General features: G+C 45.4%; 1 protein-coding gene across 1 annotated transcript; it reads right to left on the bottom strand.

Annotated features, from left to right (window-relative positions):
• Window positions 1–1,201: 1,201 nt before the first annotated feature.
• LOC138883446 (uncharacterized) lies at window positions 1,202–5,665 on the bottom strand. Its single transcript, XM_070164134.1, has 10 exons — window positions 5,641–5,665; window positions 5,490–5,558; window positions 5,338–5,396; window positions 4,635–4,763; window positions 4,442–4,561; window positions 3,150–3,537; window positions 2,342–2,508; window positions 2,116–2,166; window positions 1,767–1,888; window positions 1,202–1,640 (listed from the first exon to the last, which is right to left on the bottom strand). The coding sequence occupies exons 1-10, from the start codon at window positions 5,663–5,665 to the stop codon at window positions 1,202–1,204; spliced, it is 1,569 nt and encodes a 522-aa protein (XP_070020235.1).
• Window positions 5,666–18,355: the final 12,690 nt, after the last annotated feature.

Here is an 18,355-nt window from a genome sequence, read left to right as displayed (position 1 = left end):
GCCATAAGACCCCAAGTGGGCAACCCCGAGCTCATTAGACTGCCATAAGGAAACACAAAATCTGTAAGACCTCAAGCAAGGCATGAGTTATACTGGTGACAAATAGCCAAAAAATATGTAAGACTTTAAGTAAGGCATGTTAAATTTTATAAGACCTTTCAAAGGGCATAATCTCGATCTTAAAGTCAATGCTATATTTTCTAACTTGTAAGACCCCTAAAAAGGCATACCCTCAATATATATGCCAAGGCTACTTCACTCGGGGACTAAAAGGCTACGACCAAACAAAATGACTACGGTCATAAAGCTTTGGCCAGACTAACTCGACTCGGGGACGCCCGACCGTCGCCATAAAATCACAGGCCTTCAATTTCTTTGAAAATACTTCGAAAAGAACTGGTTAATTAGGCTACCCTCGACATAAGCAAAAGATCATCGATCATGTCAACTCCAATCAATGAAAAGGCTTCGAAACAATTCAGCCATCGAGCAAAACCTCCTGAAGTGCTCATTTATCGTTACATAACGACTCACAATCGAGGTTCTTATCAAACCATCAAAGAGTCAGGAGAACATAAAAAATTCAAAAAGTCTTTAACGAGGGAAAAATAAAGCCTATATTAGAGGTCGTACCGACCCAAAACATAAGAGCCCAAGCGCTAGCCTATATTAGAGGTCGTACCGACCCAACGTGTAAGAGCCCCCAGCCTATATTAGAGGTCGTACCAACCCAACGCATAAGAGCCTAAGAGACATCTTAAAGTTTAAAAACTTAAGGGTCAATTAGCTCGAGTCGAAACCCGACTCGAAGTCTGAGCCCGAAATAGTTAACTAAAAAGCACCTAAGGACAAATGTGTAAGAGCCTATGGGCCAACACAACAAGTCTCAAGGCCAATTTGTAAACCTAGGATTTTACCTTGAAATCCAACTCATCTAGCTAATCATTGACAAACATAAAAATTCAAAACAAAAGAAAGACATACACAGGCAAAGGGAAATTCATGAAAAGTGAAAACCGAAAAGCTTCTTTTTATATATATATGTGAAATAATACAAGGCTTCATTTACAAAGTTCTCTAAGAGCATTTTACGCAGAATTAGAAAGCAAAAGCCTAGTCTACTTTCCCCTCGGGGACTGCGGCTCCATCGACCTCTTCCTCATTATCTTCGACATTAGATACGAGGAACTTGGCGTCGTATTCATCCGCCTTGGCCTGCGCTATCTCTTCTGAGAGATCGAGCCCTTAGTATGAATCTCCTCCTGGATTTGCACTGGGCATATTCATTACTTCTACTCTCTCGATCGGAAGCCCCTCTCAACTCAGCTAGAGCGTAGGCAACGTCTTTCACATAGACGACCACTTTGTTATCAACCTTAGCTCGAATCTCTTCAGCTTCAGCCCAAGCGTCCACGACCTCGGCCTTCATATCCAAAAGGTCATACTTGAGCCTTACAATCTTGCTTGTCTGGACCAAGCTGTTTTCACGAGCATTCCAGAGTTGCACCTCGAGGGTAGAAGCCTTGGCCAAAGCATTCTTCTTGGCCGCAACTTGGGCATCTATCTGAGCCCTTAGCTCCTTACACTCATACTTGGCCTTACCAACTTCACCCCAAAGGCATTCCAAGTTCTCCGTCTTTCTTTACAACTAAATTATCAAAATATTAATCTCCAAGGATAGAAGAAGAAACATGTATCCCCTCGAAATAGAGGTTACCTATCTCTCGACGTAGCCTTTATAGTTCCGGCTTTGAATCATCTCGTACCGAAGGTGTATCAACTCTTTTTCCCTTTTATCACAATTAAGCCTAAGGGATTTCTCCCTGTCCAAGGCTTTCTGCAACCTGGCTTCAGGGCGGAGTAGCTCGAACTTGAGCTTGTCAAAGGCCTATGGAAAAGACGCTCAGTAAGAAAATAAAAATGCGAAGTTGAAAAACTAACAAAGTCAACCAAAGCTCACCACATAATAGAGCCGCTGAGCCTCCTTAAAAGTCAAGCGTACATCTACTAGCCTGGTCCCATCGATCCCAGTAGAACCACTCTTGATGGGGATATGACCGCTCAAGGCCTCGCTTGGTTTAGGTAGCCCCTGGCCTCGAAAATCCCTCGAAGTACCTTCGATGGGAGAGGAAGACGACGACAGGAAGTCTTTATCCCTTGAAGTACCTTCGACCAGGGAAGAAAACGGTGGCAAAAAAGGAGCCACTCCCCCGAGGCTAGAAATCTAGGGAATTGTAGGCTCAGCAGCTCCGAGAGGTCTCTCGGCTCAAGCCATCGATGTGTGGCCCCTCCCTTCTATTGCACCAATGTTCGAACGATGACCGATAGGTACATAATCTACCTCGACAGTTGCATCTCCTTTACGCCTCCGAGCAGACCCTGCTTCACTAAAAATCTCCTCGCCCATCGAGGATTCCTTATGCTTGTTATCACTCTTCGGCCCCGAAGCCGATGATCCTCCCTCCTCTCCGAGAGGGAATGGTCTCATCTCGGAAATATCTCCAACTCCTGCATTAAAGAAGTTAGGAAACACAAAGTATTCTTTAAAGAAAAGAATCATAAGGTATTCACCGTGATGTTTTGCGTCCCATATACCCTTCGACAGGTCTCGCCACTTACGCTCATCGTAGGTCTAGGAAGCTACCAGTTTCAGAGTCCAGTCTGCCAAATCAGGGACCTAGTATGGCAACCACAGGATTGCTGCAGAAAGGGAAATAAAACACCTTTACGGAGTCTGCCTCTGCTATGAACAAAAATGACAAAAGCACAAGTGTACCACTTACGTGTGAAATTCCATTTCTCAAGGAATGGTAGGAACTCTACGAGGATAATGTCAACAGTCCATACTCGGACAAACTGACTCATCCACCCTTGATCCTAGTCTTCTTCATTACTGGCAACAAAGGGCCGGGTAGATTGACGTCGTAGATTAATCATGCCTTGGTAATGCAAGGTCTGGTACAATCTAATAAGATGGCTAAGGGTGAACTCGAGCCCAGCTTTGTCTGCAAAGAACCTTATCAACAACACTATCCTCCAAAATGATAGGTGAACCTGTTCCAGGGTAACCCGATATCTTCTGCAAAACTCGAGCACAACTCTATAGAGAGGGCCCAATGTAAAGGGGTATGTGTATACGTTCAAAAAACCCTCTACATGAGCCACGATGCTCTCTTCTAGGGAAGGTACCTGCAGTACCACCTTTTCTCCCCATTCGCAGTCTCTCCTAACTGTCTCAATGTGTTCCTCTCCTATTGATGAGATGAAACTCGATGCATGCTCCCATTGGCCCTGAACATTGGGAGGTCTCTCCACCGTAAATTCCCTCCTCGAGACAAAGCAGCTCAACGTTAGTTCACCGGATGCCGGTGTTGTACCACCGACCGAGCGGGAAGCAGAGGCGGAACTCTCCTCTTCTTGGTGAATGGATTTGGGCGTAGCAGCCATAACTATGGTGAAACAAGAGAAGGGAGATGAAAAGATAGGTGAAAGCTTTGAATTAAAATGGTGAAAAAGCTGACGCAAGGAAGAAGAGCTCTATAAAAAGGATAGTTGCTCAAAGTATTGGAATCCTCAAATAAGAAGAAAGCAAGTACATATATAGAGAAAGCGGCGACTATTGGCCTATTCTGTAGGCTAATAAATTCTGACCACGCCATTACCATTTTTGTGGAAATGTACCGGTGGGACTACCTCGGTCACTTTGCGGTTATATCATGTGAATGACACTATCATACAACGTTTGATAAGCTATCGAGATCCCTACATCAATCTAGCCTTGAGATGGTGCCCGATCTAGAGGATCTTTGTTATTACAAGCATGGGATCTAAAAGAGCTATCAGCCTAGACTCGAGATAGTACCCGATCTCGAGGATCTCAGTTACTCCAATTATGGGCTCCGAAGAGTCGACATTAAAATTCAAAGGTTAACTTCGCATAAAGCACTAAAATATAAAATTCGAAGACTCAAAGCAAAAGAATCTTTTTGCATTCCCAAAAATACATTTACAAAGAGTGTCTTTACAAAGCCACCCCCACCCCGCCGACAAATCCATATACAAAAAGAAAAGGAGAAAATAATGCGAGTCTATTCTTCACCCTCACTACTGCCTGAGTCACTTCTGGAACCGTCATCCGAAGTAGTTGAAGGTGCAGATACTTCCTCCAAAGCTCTGGCTTTCTCAATCTCAGTAGAGAGGTCACCACCTTCAGCACTTGCTTCCCCGAAGGCCTACCTCCTAGCTTTCAAACGAGCACGGGCAATGGCCCGAGCCAACTTCTGCTCGGCCTTCTAGGATATCTCTTTGGCTCAATTGTTCTTAGTAGCGGCATGTCTCTTGTATGAGGATGCATTTTCATCAGCCTCAAACTTGGACACAAGTAAGCAGCGGCCTCCTTCTAAGCACTTCGGAGAAGATCCTGGGTCGAGGACAACTCTACCCGCAAAAGGTCTTTCTCCGAGGTTACGACCTCATTTTGCCTCTTCAGCTCGAGGATCTTCGTATCCTTTGCTATAACCTCTTCCTGGAGTCGCCCCACCAGGGCATTGTTTTGCCCAATCTGCAAAGGCAAATCAAGATAGTGAGCATTAAGTTATGAGGATAAAAAGATGAACTCATGAATGTCATGTTACCTGATCAGCAAACCTAGTCTGTTCCTGGTACACTTCCTCCAGATTATCTCGAAGCTCACTCAACTCCTTTTCCTTTTGGACAGAGGAAACTTTCGACTCATTTAGCTCCGAGGTGAGCTTCTCGAGCTCCTACTTACGGCATAAAATCTCATTTTAAAGCCTAGAAAAGGTGTGGTCGTACAATTTCTTGACCTACAATAAAGCAGAGAAGTTAGAAAGGCAAGGATAAAACTTTGAAGCGCAAATAGTATGTCAAGAATATCACCTGATTTTGAAGCATCTTTGCTTCCTCAAGAGCGACGGGGGTGTCGAGACTTGAGTCCTCGTCGACACCAACGAAGTAATCCTTGAGCGTATCATCCTCTCCCTAAGAGGTCCCTATATCGGCAGCACCCCCGTCCTGGGCATTCTTTATTTCTCCCAGAGAAAATGAAGGGCCCGATTTAAAGCCACCCATGGAATCAATTTCTATAAAGGTTTCATCTCGACCCCAAAAGTTTTCGGATTCAGGCCCTCCGAAATCACCAGTCGAGGATTTGTCGGCACTGACTGTACCATGTCTTACTTGAAGCTCGGGGACTGCGGCCAAACCCCCCTCGAGGGTCTCCTCAGCACTGGTTTGTTCCTTATCGGCCATTCCCAACTCAGTGGCCTTCTGCCCAACAACTTATGGAGCATCTGCACTCTGTCTTGCCCTTTGTACCAAACGGCGATCACCATCATCATCATCTTCGTCTTCAGTATGGGGATTTGTCACAGTAGCTGAAGTCAAGACTGTGGTTTCAGTCGGAGGCCTATGAACCTTGGATTTCTCTTATTTTGGAGACTCGGTCGACGCCTCCTTCCTCTTCATACCCTCGCCGGGTTTCGAGGTTCTTTCTTCACCATGGGGAGACGGTCTCATCGACACACCTTCCCCGAGGCCTACATAATCATGATGTATCAAACTTACCACCACAAAGAATACTCATAAATAACTTGGTAAAGACGGCAATAAAAAGCATACCATGGTTCATGGCCTGCCACTGCATTTTGGCCAAATCACGCCAAACAAGCTCGATGTAAGGAAAAGTAGATTCTAATTGTTTAATCCATCCCGAAAGGTTGTAAACTGCGCTAGGGTACCAAACGGTGGTTGCATAATCAAAAGAAGATGGCTCCCCAGTTTCAGACTCCAGCAGCTCAGCCAATTAGAGCAGTTCAACCGAGTGTGGTAGCTCAGACCGGTGATAGAGCAGCTATGTCTGTCGATGCTTTGTGAAGATTGGACAGGTTCACCAAGCTCTTCACTACTACTTTCAGCGATTCATCTTTTGAGGATCCCCAGGATTATCTAGATAGTTTTTATGAGGTTCTCATGAACATGGTGATAGTGGAGACAAATGTGATCGATTTTGATACTTTTCGCTTGTCTGGATCCACCAAGAATTAGTAGAGAGATTATTGCTTGGCTAGACTAGCTGGATCGCTAGCTTTGACTTGGGAGCAGTTTACTCAGCTATTTCTGGAGAAGTTTCTCCCCCATCACTCAAAGAGAGGCCTATCGGAGGCAGTTTGAGCATCTCCAGTGGGGTTCTATGATCGTTACTCAATATGAGACCAGATTCATCGACTTGGCTCGTCATGCTCTTATCATACTTCCCACCGAGAGAGAGAGGGTGAGGAGGTTCATTGAGGGACTTATCCAGCCTATTCGACTTCAGATGGCCAAGGAAACAGGGAGTGAGATTTATTTCCAGGAGGCGGCCAATATGGCCAAGAGAGTTGAGATGGTTCTATCACAAGGAGGTGATCAGGGGTAAGACAAGAGCCCTTGTAATTCAGGCCGATTCGGTGGTGGCTCATCTGGAGGTAGAGATTCGTATGATAGAGGCCATCCTCCTATGCCTTTTCAGTCAATGCTTCAGGTTTCTCACGGTGCTTCAGGTTGTCGTGGTTCCTATATGCAGTATTCTGATCAACAGTCCTATAGTGCACCACCAGCTCCTATCAATGCACTACCGCTTCAGAGTTTTCGGGGTGGTCATTCAGGTCGTCAGGGTCAACAGTCTCAGCAGTCGAGGGTTTGTTACACTTGTTGTGATATGGGTCACATTGTTAGGTTTTGTCCTCGAGCATCGAGTAGCTCTCAGCATCAGGGTTCCCATGCCATAGTTCAGGTACCGAGTGTTCCACAGCCCGCCCAGCCAGTTAGAGGTGGGGGTAGAGGTGCTAGAGGTGGAAGTATATGTGTTAGAGGTAGAGCTCAGGCCACTAGACGTGGAGGCCAGCCAGCAGCAGGCCGTCCCAGAGATGTAGTTCAGGGTAATAAAGCCCAGCCCCGATGTTATGCTCTTCTAGCCAGGCCCGAGGCTGAGGCTTCCAATGCGGTTATCACAGGTGTTGTTCTGGTTTGTAGCAGAGATGCTTTAGTTTTATTTGATCTAGGATCTACATACTCCTATATGTCATCTTATTTTACACCGTATATGGTCATGCCTAGTAATTCTTTGAGTGCTCTTATTTATGTATCTACGCTGGTGGGTGATTCTGTTGTGGTATATTGAGTCCATCGTTCATGTGTAGTTGTGATTGGGGGTCTTGATACTCGTGTAGATTTTCTTCTTCTAGCATGGTTGATTTCGATGTCATATTAGGGATGGACTGGTTATCACCTTACCACGCTATATTGGACTGCCATGATAAGACTGTACCCTTAGCCTTGTCGGGTTTACCTCGTTTAGAGTGGAGAGGGACTCCTGGTCATTCTACCTATAGTGTTATCTCATATATGAAGGCTCGACGTATGGTCAAGAAGAGGTGTTTGGTCTATTTGGCCTATGTTCATGATTCTAGTGCTGAGGTTCCTTCTATTGATTTTATGACCATTGTTCGTGCGTTTCCTGAGGTATTCCCTTCAGACCTGTCGAGTATGCCGCCCAAGAAGGATATTGACTTTTGCATTGATTTAGCTTCGGGCACTCAGCCCATTTCTATCCCGCCGTATCATATGGCCCCGCCTGATTTGAAAGAGTTGAAGGAGCAGTTGCAAGACTTACTTGAAAAAGGTTTCATTAGACCTAGTGTTTCGCCTTGGGGTGCGTTGGTGTTGTTTGTTAAGAAGAAGGACGGATCAATGCAAATGTGTATAGAGTATCGGTAGTTGAACAAGGTTACAATCAAGAATAAGTATCCATTGCCAAGGATTGATGATTTGTTTGATCAGCTTCAGAGTGCTAAGATATTTTCGAACATTGACTTGAGATCTGTCTACCATCAGTGGAGGATTAGGGTATCTGATGTCCCTAAGACAGCTTTCCGCACTCGGTATGGGCATTATGAGTTCTTGGTGATGTCATTCGGGTTGACAAATGCTTCAGCAACTTTTATGGATTTGATGAACTGAGTGTTCAGGCCTTACTTGGATTCATTCGTGATAGTCTTCATTGATGATATTTTGATCTACTCCCACAGCCGAGAGGAGCACGAGCAGCATCTTAGAGTGGTTCTTCAGACTTTGAGGGATAGTCACTTGTATGCTAAGTTTTCGAATTGTGAGTTTGGTTGCATTCTTGGGTCATGTTGTATCCGCAGAGGGTATTCAGTCAAGAACTGGCCTAGACCAGCATCAGCTACAAAGATTCGAAGTTTCTTGGGATTGGCAGGCTATTATCGTCAATTTGTGGAGGGGTTCTCATCTATTGCAACCCCGATGACTAATTTGACCCAGAAGGGTGCCCAGTTTAGATGGTCTGATGAGTGTGAGGCGAGCTTTCAGAAGCTCAAGATAGCTCTGAGCACGACACAGGTGTTGGTTTTGCCCACAGGTTCAGGGCCTTATACAGTTTATTGTGATGCATCTCGTATTGGACTTGGTGTAGTGTTGATGTAGGGTGGCAAGGTCATTGCCTAAGCTTCATGGCAGTAGAAGATTCATGAGAAGAACTATCTGGTTCATGATTTGGAGTTGGAAGCCATTATTAATATGTTGAAGATTTGGAGGTATTATCTGTATGGCGTGGCATGTGAGGTGTTCACGGATCACAAGAGTCTGCAGTATTTGTTCAGGCAGAAGGAGCTAAATTTGAGGCAAAGAAGGTGGTTGGAGCTATTAAAGGACTATGATATCACCGTCTTATATCATTCAGGAAAGGCCAATGTGGTGGCCGATGCATTGAGTAGGAAGTTAGCCAGTATGGGCAGTCTTTCTTATATTCCAGTCAGTGAGAGACCGCTTGCTTTGGATGTTCAGGCTTTGGCCAATCAGTTCGTGAGGTTGGATGTTTCTGAGCCTAGCCATTTGTTAGCTTGCACAGTCTAGAACATCGCTTCTAGTCTAGAACATGTTTAAGTGTATTTTTATTTCCGACAAGGTTGTAATTAGTAAGAATGAAATATATGTAGGAAAATATTATCTTACTAAGGGCCTTTTAAAACTCAATGTAATTGGGTGTGGTTATGGTAAGAAATGAGACACTTAGTCTCTTTTAAGAAGGCTTAAGTTGGAAAAGTCAACCGGATGTTGACTTATGAGTTAGAGGGCTCAGATGTGAGTTCTAATTGTTCGGTTAGCTTCGGCAGGTGATTTGTGACTTAGGAGTGTGATCGGAAGTGATTTTGGAGGTCCAGTGTAGAATTAGGTTTGAATTGGCGAAGTTAGTATTTTGGCAATTTTCGGTTGATAGGTGAGATTTTGATCCGGAGGTCGGAATAGAATTCTGAGATTTGCTGTAGCTTCGTTATGTCATTTGGGATGTGTGTGCAAAATTTCAGATCATTCGGACGTGGTTTGGTTGGGTTTTTGATCGAAAACGTATTTCAGAAGTTTTTAGAAAACTTAGGCTTGAATTCGATGTGAATTGATGGAATTGGCATTGTTTGAGGTATTTTGATGATTGGAACAAGTTTGAATGAGGTATTGGGTTGCGTTGGTGCCTTTGGTTTAGGTCCCGGAGGCCTCGGGGTGATTTCGGATGGCTAACGGGAAGTTTTGGAACTTGGGAGATAGAAGATTTTCTATTGCTGCTGGTGTTTTTGCACCTGCAGTTTGGGGACCGCAGGTGCGGTATCGCAGATGCGGGGTTTGGGTAGCAGAAGCAGAAAATTTGAGTAAGTCCGGGGACCGCAGTTACGGAAAGGGGACCGCACTTGCGGTGCCGCAGAAGCGGAGTTGGTCCAGTAAGTGAAATTCCGCAGATGCGGAGAAAGGACCGCAGAAGCGGTACCACAGAAGCGGCTATTAGACTGCAGATGCGGATATGTCTGGGCAGTGAGTTTATTAAACATTTTATTTGGTATTTTGAGCCATTATTCCTCCATAGCTGAGTATTTTGAGAGCTCTTTGAGGGAAATTGAAGGGGGATTCGAGGAGAATTGATTGGAGGTAAGATTTATGAGCATAAAACGTGATTCTATTGTGAAATCAACCTAGAAATTCATGGGAATTTAGCTAAAAATGGAAGAAACTAGGGCTTGGGATTTTGAGATTTTAAATTGGGATTTGAAGTGCCATTTGAGGTCGGATTTGAGAACTTTTGGTATGTATGAACTCGTGGGGTGATAAGGAATCTAATGATGTGAAAATTTCTGATTTTCGAGAAGTGGGTCGGGACTCGGGTTTTGCTAATTTTGGGATTTTTGATATTTTTCGATTGTTTTCGCTTGGGCTTTGTTCCCTTAGCATATTGTGACGTATTCATTATTGTTTTGGTTAGATTCGACGCACGAGGAGACCGATTTGAGAGGCAAAGGCATAGTCCGGTTCGAGGTGAGTAATGAATGTAAATGATGTACTGAGGGTTTGAAACCCGGGATTTGCACATCGTAGTGCTATATTGAGGTGAGACACGCGCTTGATGATGAGCGTGGGATCGTTTACTATTGGGGATTGTGACTTGGTCCATCCCGAGTGATGCTTTTACCACGTATTTGATTAAAGCTTATTTGCTCTCATCATTATTTGGACTGATTGTCATATTTGGGCTTCGTGCCAACTATTTGAACCCTCTCCGGGGAGTTTTATCACTATTTCCTCACTGTTTTGATTTACTACTTGAACTCAGTCATACCGTTTTCCACTGTTCTACAACTCAACCACTTTTACTGGGTTTTGAAACTAAAATGATATATTAATTGATGTTTTGGGCTGAGAACTACTGTTTTACTAATGCCCGAGGGCCTTATATGATTTCTGGACTGAGTACGGCTAAGGGCCAGATGTGAGGATACTATGGGATAGGGCTGCGCGCCACAGCATTGTTATACTGGTATTGATATGAGGCCAAGGGCCCAGATTTGATGCCACTAGATGGCTTGATATTGCGCTTAGACCATAAGGGGCTCCTCCCGGAGTTTGCACACCCCCCAGCGAGCACCGTCGATGAAATATATGGATCAGGCTGCACGCCGCAGCGGGTACTATAGGGTACCGTTGTATGTGTTGATTTTCTTTATATGTCTATTACTTAACTGCTTATTTGTTGTAGCATTACCATATTTCGTTTCCATTGGTTTATTGCTTTCATATTACTTGTTTAAAACTGTCGCATTATAGATTACTCTGTGTTTTTCGTGATTTCTTATTCTCAATCATTATTTATGCTTATTACTCACTGGGTCGGAGTACTCACATTACTCCCTGCACCTTGCATGCAGATCCAGTTGTTCCAGAGGCTGAGTAAGGAGTTTCAGTCGATCATTTTATATACGGGAGCATCGAGGTAGCTGAACGGCGTCCGCAGCCCGGATCTCTCCCTTTTATCCTTTCGTTTTATCCGTATTTTCCTAGACTAATTATGTATTAGGCTGTTAAACTTGTACTAGAGGCTCAAGACTTGTGACACCATATCTGTATGGGCTAGGTAGTAGTATTATCATCTGAATTTCCGCATATATAACTCGTCGTCTTAAACTCTTATTAGGGTAATTTAGCAATTTAACTGTGTTGGCTGATAATGATTTCTATAAGAAAACGGATTGGGGTTGTTAGTTGGTCAGGCTTGCCTAGCAGTGTGTTGGGCGCCATCACGACTGGGGTTGGGGTCGTGACAAGTTGGTATCAGAGCCTATGTTACATAGGTCTCGCAAGTGAAGAGCCGGTTTAGTAGAGTCTTGCGGATTAGTACGGAGACGTCTGTATTTATCCTCGAGAGGCTGCAGAACCTTTAGAAAAAACTTCATACTCTTGAAATCCTGGTCGTGCGAACTTGTTGGTCCGGCTATTAAAACTTCTGTTATTCCATTCTCTCACAGATGGTGAGGGCGCGAGCTACCGGACGAGGTGGACCACCACTAGTGCTACCAGCTGAGACCACCATAGGCCGTGGGCGCGGTCGTGGTCTTGGCAGAGGTAGAGCAATGAGGGCAGCACCTGTAGATCCACCAGCTGCCCTAGATCCGGATCAAGCTCCAGCTACGGATGCTCCAGCAACACCAGTTCAGATGCTAGCTGTACCCATCATGATTTCGGGACTTCAGGAGGCCTTGGCACAGATTTTATCAGTTTGCACTGGCCTGACTCAGGTATTTTCAGCCACTACCGTAGTAGCTACTTCAAAGGTCGGGGGAGGCAATCAGACCCTCGCTGCTCACACACCTAAGCAGGTAGTGAAAGGACTACAGACGCAGGGGGCACCTCCAGCTCAGTCGGTTGCGCTAGTTTAGGAGTTCGTAGTACCAACCATGCCGGATGATGAGCAGCGTTGTCTTGAGAGGTTTGGTAGGCTCCAGACTCCGTCGTTCAGTGGTGCTGAGGGCGAGGTTGACAAGTGTTAGCGGATGCTCCGTACAACAGGTAGTCTTGAGTTTAGTGGTGTGGCATTTACCACCTTTCAGTTCTCGGGGGATGCCTTTACTTGGTGGGAGGATTTTGAGAGGCGTAGGCCTATCGGTGCAGCACCCCTTTCTTGGCAGCAGTTCTTCGCTCTCTTTTTGTAGAAGTATATACCGCAGTCCCACCGAGAGGAGCTGCTTAGGCAGTTTGAGTAGTTGACGCAGGGGGTATGACCGTGACCCAGTATGAGATGAGGTTTTCTAAGTTGGCTCGTCACGCCATTTTGATGATTCCATCAGATTGTGAGAGGATCGGGAGATTTGTGGATGGCCTTAACTACCATCTTCATATTCTGATGACTAGAGAGAGAGTATTGGGTGCTACGTTTGAGGAGGTGGTTGATATTGCTCGTGAGATTGAGATGGTTCGCCGTCGGGAGCGAGAGTATAGGGAGGCCAAGAAGCCTCGAGGATCGAGCAGTTATAGTGGTGCTTCAGGGGGGTATCTTCAGGTCCTGGTCATCATGGGTCTCAGCAGGACCAGCCTTCATTCAGCGCCCTCCCAGCTCAGAGTTCATCTCATGCCCCATCAGCTCAGGGTTATTCTACGTCGAGTCTATTTGCTAATCACTCTGGTGCGAGGGGTGCCCTTCAGTCCCCATCTCCAGCACCGGGTAGTTGTTATAAGTACGGAGAGTTTGGACATATGAGGAGGCAGTTCCCTCGACTTCGTGATGGTCAGTTTCAGCAGAGGGGTCAGTCCTCGACTTCTATTCTAGTTACTTCACCACCCGCCCAGCCAGCTAGGGGTGGAGGTTAGGCAGCCAGGGGTCGCCCCGCAAAGGGAGGTCGATCAGGCGGTGGCCAGGCTCATTTCCATGCTATTCTAGGCAGGGGAGATGTTATTGCTTCAGATGTTGTCATTATAGGTATTGTTTCAGTCTGCCACAGAGATGCCTCTGTATTATTTGATCCCTGTTCCACCTATTCTTATGTGTCCTCATATTTTGCTCATTATTTGGGTACGCCCTGGGAGTTTCTTGCTTTACTTGTTCATGTGTCTACCCCGGTGGTACTATTGTTGTGGACCGTGTGTACCGGTCATGTGTTGTGACTATTGGGCGTTTGGAGACCCGAGTTGATCTATTGCTATTGAGCATGGTGGACTTTGATGTTATTTTAGGCATGGATTAGTTATCTCCGTGTCATGCTATTCTAGATTGTCATGCTAAGACAGTCACTTTGGCTATGCCGGGTGTACCACAGATCGAGTAGCATGGCGTGACTGATTATGTTCCTAGTAGAGTGATCTCTTTCTTGAAGGCCCAGCGTATGGTTGGGAAGGGTTGTCTGTCATATCTAATGTTTGTAAGGGATGTTGGAGCTGAGACTCCTAGCATTGATTCTGTTCCAATTGTGAGGGAGTTTCCCGATGTTTTTCCTACACACTTACCGGGCATGCCATCAGACAGGGATATTTATTTTGGTATTGACCTGGTGCCTGGCACTCACCCCATTTCTATTCTGTCGTATCGTATGGCACCAGCAGAGTTGAAAGAATTGAAGGAGCAGCTTCAGGAACTCCTAGATAAGGGGTTCATTCGGCCTAGTCTGTCACCTTGGGGTGCGCCGGTTCTGTTTGTGGAGAAGAAGGATGGCACAATGAGAATGTGCATTGATTATAGGCAATTGAACAAGGTAACAATTAAGAACAAGTATCATTTGCCTCGCATTGATGATTTATTTGACCAGCTTCAGGGAGCGAGGGTGTTCTCTAAGATTGATCTCCATTTGGGCTATCACCAGTTGAAGATCAGGGATGCTGATATTCTTAAGATTGCTTTTAGGACTAGATATGGTCAATATGAGTTTCTTGTCATGTCTTTCGGGCTGACCAATGCCCCAGCAGCGTTCATGCAATTGATGAACAGTGTATTTCGACCTTATCTAGATTTGTTCGTTATTGTATTCATTGATGATATTCTAGTGTACTCGCGTATTCAAGAGGAGCACGCAGAGCATTTGCAAGTTGTATTGCAGAGATTGAGGGAGGAGAAGTTTTATGCAAAGTTCTCCAAGTGTGAGTTTTGGCTCGTTTTAGTGGCTTTCTTGGGACACGTGGTGTCCAGCGAGGGTATTCAGGTTGATCCGAAGAAGATAAAGGCGGTTCAGAGTTGGCCTAGACCATCCTCAGCCACAGAGATTCGTAGCTTTCTTGGGTTGGCAGGCTATTATCGCCGGTTTGTTCAGGGATTCTCATCCATTGCATCGCCTTGACCAAGTTGACTCAGCAGGGTGCTCTATTTGTATGGTCGGATGAGTGTAAGGAGAGCTTTCGGAAGCTCAAGACAGCTTTGACCACAGCTCCAGTATTGGTTTTGCCATCAGCTTCAGGTTCATATACCGTATATTGTGATGCATCGAGAGTTGGATTGGTTGTATATTGATGAAGGAGGGTAGAGTTATTGTTTATGCTTCTCGTCAGTTGAAGCCTCATGAGAAGAACTACTCTGTTCATGATTTGGAGTTGGTTGCCATAGTTCATGCATTGAAGATTTGGAGGCATTACTTGTATGGCGTATCTTGTGAGGTATTCACCGATCATCGCAGTCTTCAGCATTTGTTCAAACAAAAGGATCTTAATTTGAGGCTGCGGAGATGGCTAGAGTTGCTTAAGGATTAAGATATTACTATCCTGTATCATCCGGGAAAGGCCAATGTAGTGGCCGATGCTTCGAACCGGAAGGCAGTGAGTATGGGGAGTTTGGCGTACATTCCAGTTGGGGAGAGACCCCTTGCAGTTGGTGTGTAGGCCTTAGCCAATCATTTTGTGAGACTAGATATTTCGAAGCCCAGTCGGGTATTGGCTTGTGTGGTTTCTCGGTCTTCCTTATATGATCGCATCAGAGAGCGCCAGTATGATGATCCGCATTTTCTTGTCCTTAAAGATAGGGTTCAGCATGATGATGCCAGAGATGTGACCATCAGTGATGATGGTGTGTTTAGGATGCAAGGCCGGATTTATGTGCCCAATATGGATGGGCTTAGAGAGTTGATTCTGGAGGAGGCCCACAGCTCGCGGTATCCCATTCATCTGGGTGCCGCGAAGATGTATCAGGATTTGAGGCAGCACTATTGGTGGAGAAGAATGAAGAAAGTATTGTGGGATTTGTAGCTCGGTGTCTCAATTGTCAGCAGGTGAAATATGAGCATCAGAGATCGGGTGGCTTGCTTCAGCAAATGGTTATTCCCGAGTGGAAGTGGGAGAGGGTCACTATGGACTTTGTGGTTGGACTTCCTCGGACTTTGAAGAAGTTTGATGCTATTTGGGTGATTGTGGATCGGCTGACCAAGTTCGCGCACTTCATTCCTGTGTGTACTGCCTATTCTTCAGAGCGGTTGGTAGAGATTTATATCCGGGAGATTGTTCAGTTGCATGGTGTTCCGGTTTCCATCATCTCAGATAGAGGTACTCAGTTTACTTCACAGTTTTGGAGAGCCGTGCAGAGAGAGTTGGGTACCCAGGTGGAGTTGAGCACAGCATTTCATCCTCAGACGGATGGACAATCCGAGCGTACTTTTCAGATATTGGAGGACATGTTACGTGCTTGTGTTATTGATTTTGGAGGTTCATGGGATGAGTTTTTACCAATTGCATAGTTTGCCTACAACAACAGCTACCAGTCGAGTATCCAGATGGCTCCGTATGAGGCTTTGTATGGGAGGCGGTGTAGATCTCCAGTTGGTTGGTTCGAGCCCGGTGAGGCTAGGCTATTGGGGACAGATTTGGTTCAGGATGCCTTAGAGAAGGTGAAGGTGAAGGTGATTCAGGAGAGACTTTGTACAGCGCATCGCGTCAGAAGAGTTATGCGGACCGGAAGGCTCGAGATGTATCCTACATGTTTGGTGAGACGGTCTTGCTGAAGGTTTCGCCCATGAGGGGTGTCATGAGATTTGGAAAGAAAGGTAAGTTGAGTCTGCGGTTCATCGGGCCTTTTGAGGTGCTTCGGAAGATTGGGGAGGTGGCTTATAAGCTTGCGTTGCCACCCTGCTTGTCGAGTGTGCATCCGGTATTTCATGTTTCTATGCTCTGAAAGTATATTGGAGATCCATCTCATGTTTTGGACTTCAGCACAGTTCAGTTGGATGATGATTTGACCTTTGATGTGGAGCCAGTAGCTATTGTGGGTCGCCATGTTCGGAAGTTGAGGTCAAAAGATATAGCTTCAGTGAAAGTGTAGTGGAGAGGTCGGCCCGTGGAGGAGGCTACCTGGGAGACCGAGCGGGAGATGCGGAACAGATATCCTCACCTATTTGAGGCTTCAGATACCTTTCTTGACTCATTCAAAGACGAACCTTTGTTTAAGTTGGAGAGGATGTGACGACCTGGCCAGTCATCTCTTGAATTACCACTCCGTTTTCCCTATTTCTGCTTCTTTATGCTTCGTTGTCCGTATTTTATGTGGTCGAGTTGATTGATTTGTGTTTGGTATGGTTTTGGTAAGAAATAAAACACTTAGTCTCTTTTAAGAAGGCTTAAGTTGGAAAAGTCAACCGGATGTTGACTTATGAGTTAGAGGGCTCGGATGTGAGTTCTGAAGGCTCGGTTAGCTTTAGGAGGTGATTTGTGACTTAGGAGTGTGATCGGAAGTGGTTTTGGAGGTTCGGTATAGAATTAGGCTTGAATTGGCAAAGTTAGTATTTTGGCGATTTCCGGTTGATAGGTGAGATTTTGATTCGGGGGTTGGAATGGAATTCCGAGAGTTGTTGTAGTTTCATTATGTAATTTGGGATGTGTGTGCAAAATTTCAGATCATTCGGACGTGGTTTGGTTGTGTTTTTTATCCAAAACGTATTTCAGAAGTTTTTAGAAAACTTAGGCTTGAATTCGATGTGAATTGATGGAATTGGCAATATTTGAGGTGTTTTGATGATTGAAACAAGTTTGAATGAGGTATTGGGTTGTGTTGGTGCCTTTAGTTGAGGTCCCGGAGGCCTCGGGGTGATTTTGGATGGCTAACGGGAAGTTTTGGAACTTGGGAGATAGCAGATTTTTTGCTGCTGGTGGTGTTTTCGCACCTGCGGTTTGGGAACCGCAGGTGCGGTATCGCAGATGCGGGGTTTGGGTCGCAGAAGCGGAAAAACTGAGGAAGGCCTGGGACCGCTGATGCGGAAGGGGGATCGCACCTGCGACGCCGCAGAAGCGGCGCAAAGACCGTAGATGCGGAGTTGGCCCAGTAAGTGAAATTCCGCAAATGCGGAGAAAGGACCGCTGAAGCGGTACCGCAGAAGCAGCTATTGGTCCGCATATGCGGTTATGTCTGGGGCAGTGAGTTTATTAAACATTTCATCAGCGATTTTGAGCCATTATTCCTCCATAGCTGAGTATTTTCAGAGCTCTTTGAGGGAAATTGAAGGGGGATTCGAGGAGGAGTGATTGGAGGTAAGATTTATGAGCATAAAATGTGATTCTATTGTGAAATTAACCTAGAAATTCATGGGAATTTAGCTAAAAATGGAAGAAACTAGGGCTTGGGATTTTGAGATTTTAAATTGGGATTTGAAGGGCCATTTGAGGTCGGATTTGAGAACTTTTGGTATGTATGAACTCGTGGGGTGATAAGGAATCTAATGATGTGAAAATTTCTGAGTTTTGAGAAGTGGGCCTGGGGCTCGGGTTTTGCTAATTCCGGGATTTTTGATACTTTTTTGATTGTTTTCGCTTGGGCTTTGTTCCCTTAGCATATTGTGACGTACTCGTTCTGGTTTTGGTCATATTCGATGCGCAAAGAGGCCGATTTGAGAGGCAAAGAAATAGCGAGCTAGAGTTTTTGCCAGTTCGAGGTGAGTAATGAATGTAAATGATGTCCTGAGGGTTTGGAACCCCGGATTTGCACATCGTAGTTCTATATTGAGTTGAGACACGCGCTTGATGATGAGCGTGGGGTCGTTTACTATTGGAGATTGTGACT

The sequence above is a fragment of the Nicotiana sylvestris genome, chromosome 12, assembly GCF_000393655.2.
Source record: "Nicotiana sylvestris chromosome 12, ASM39365v2, whole genome shotgun sequence".
Classification (NCBI taxonomy): Eukaryota; Viridiplantae; Streptophyta; class Magnoliopsida; order Solanales; family Solanaceae; genus Nicotiana; species Nicotiana sylvestris.
This window is presented reverse-complemented; position numbering and strand designations above follow the sequence as displayed.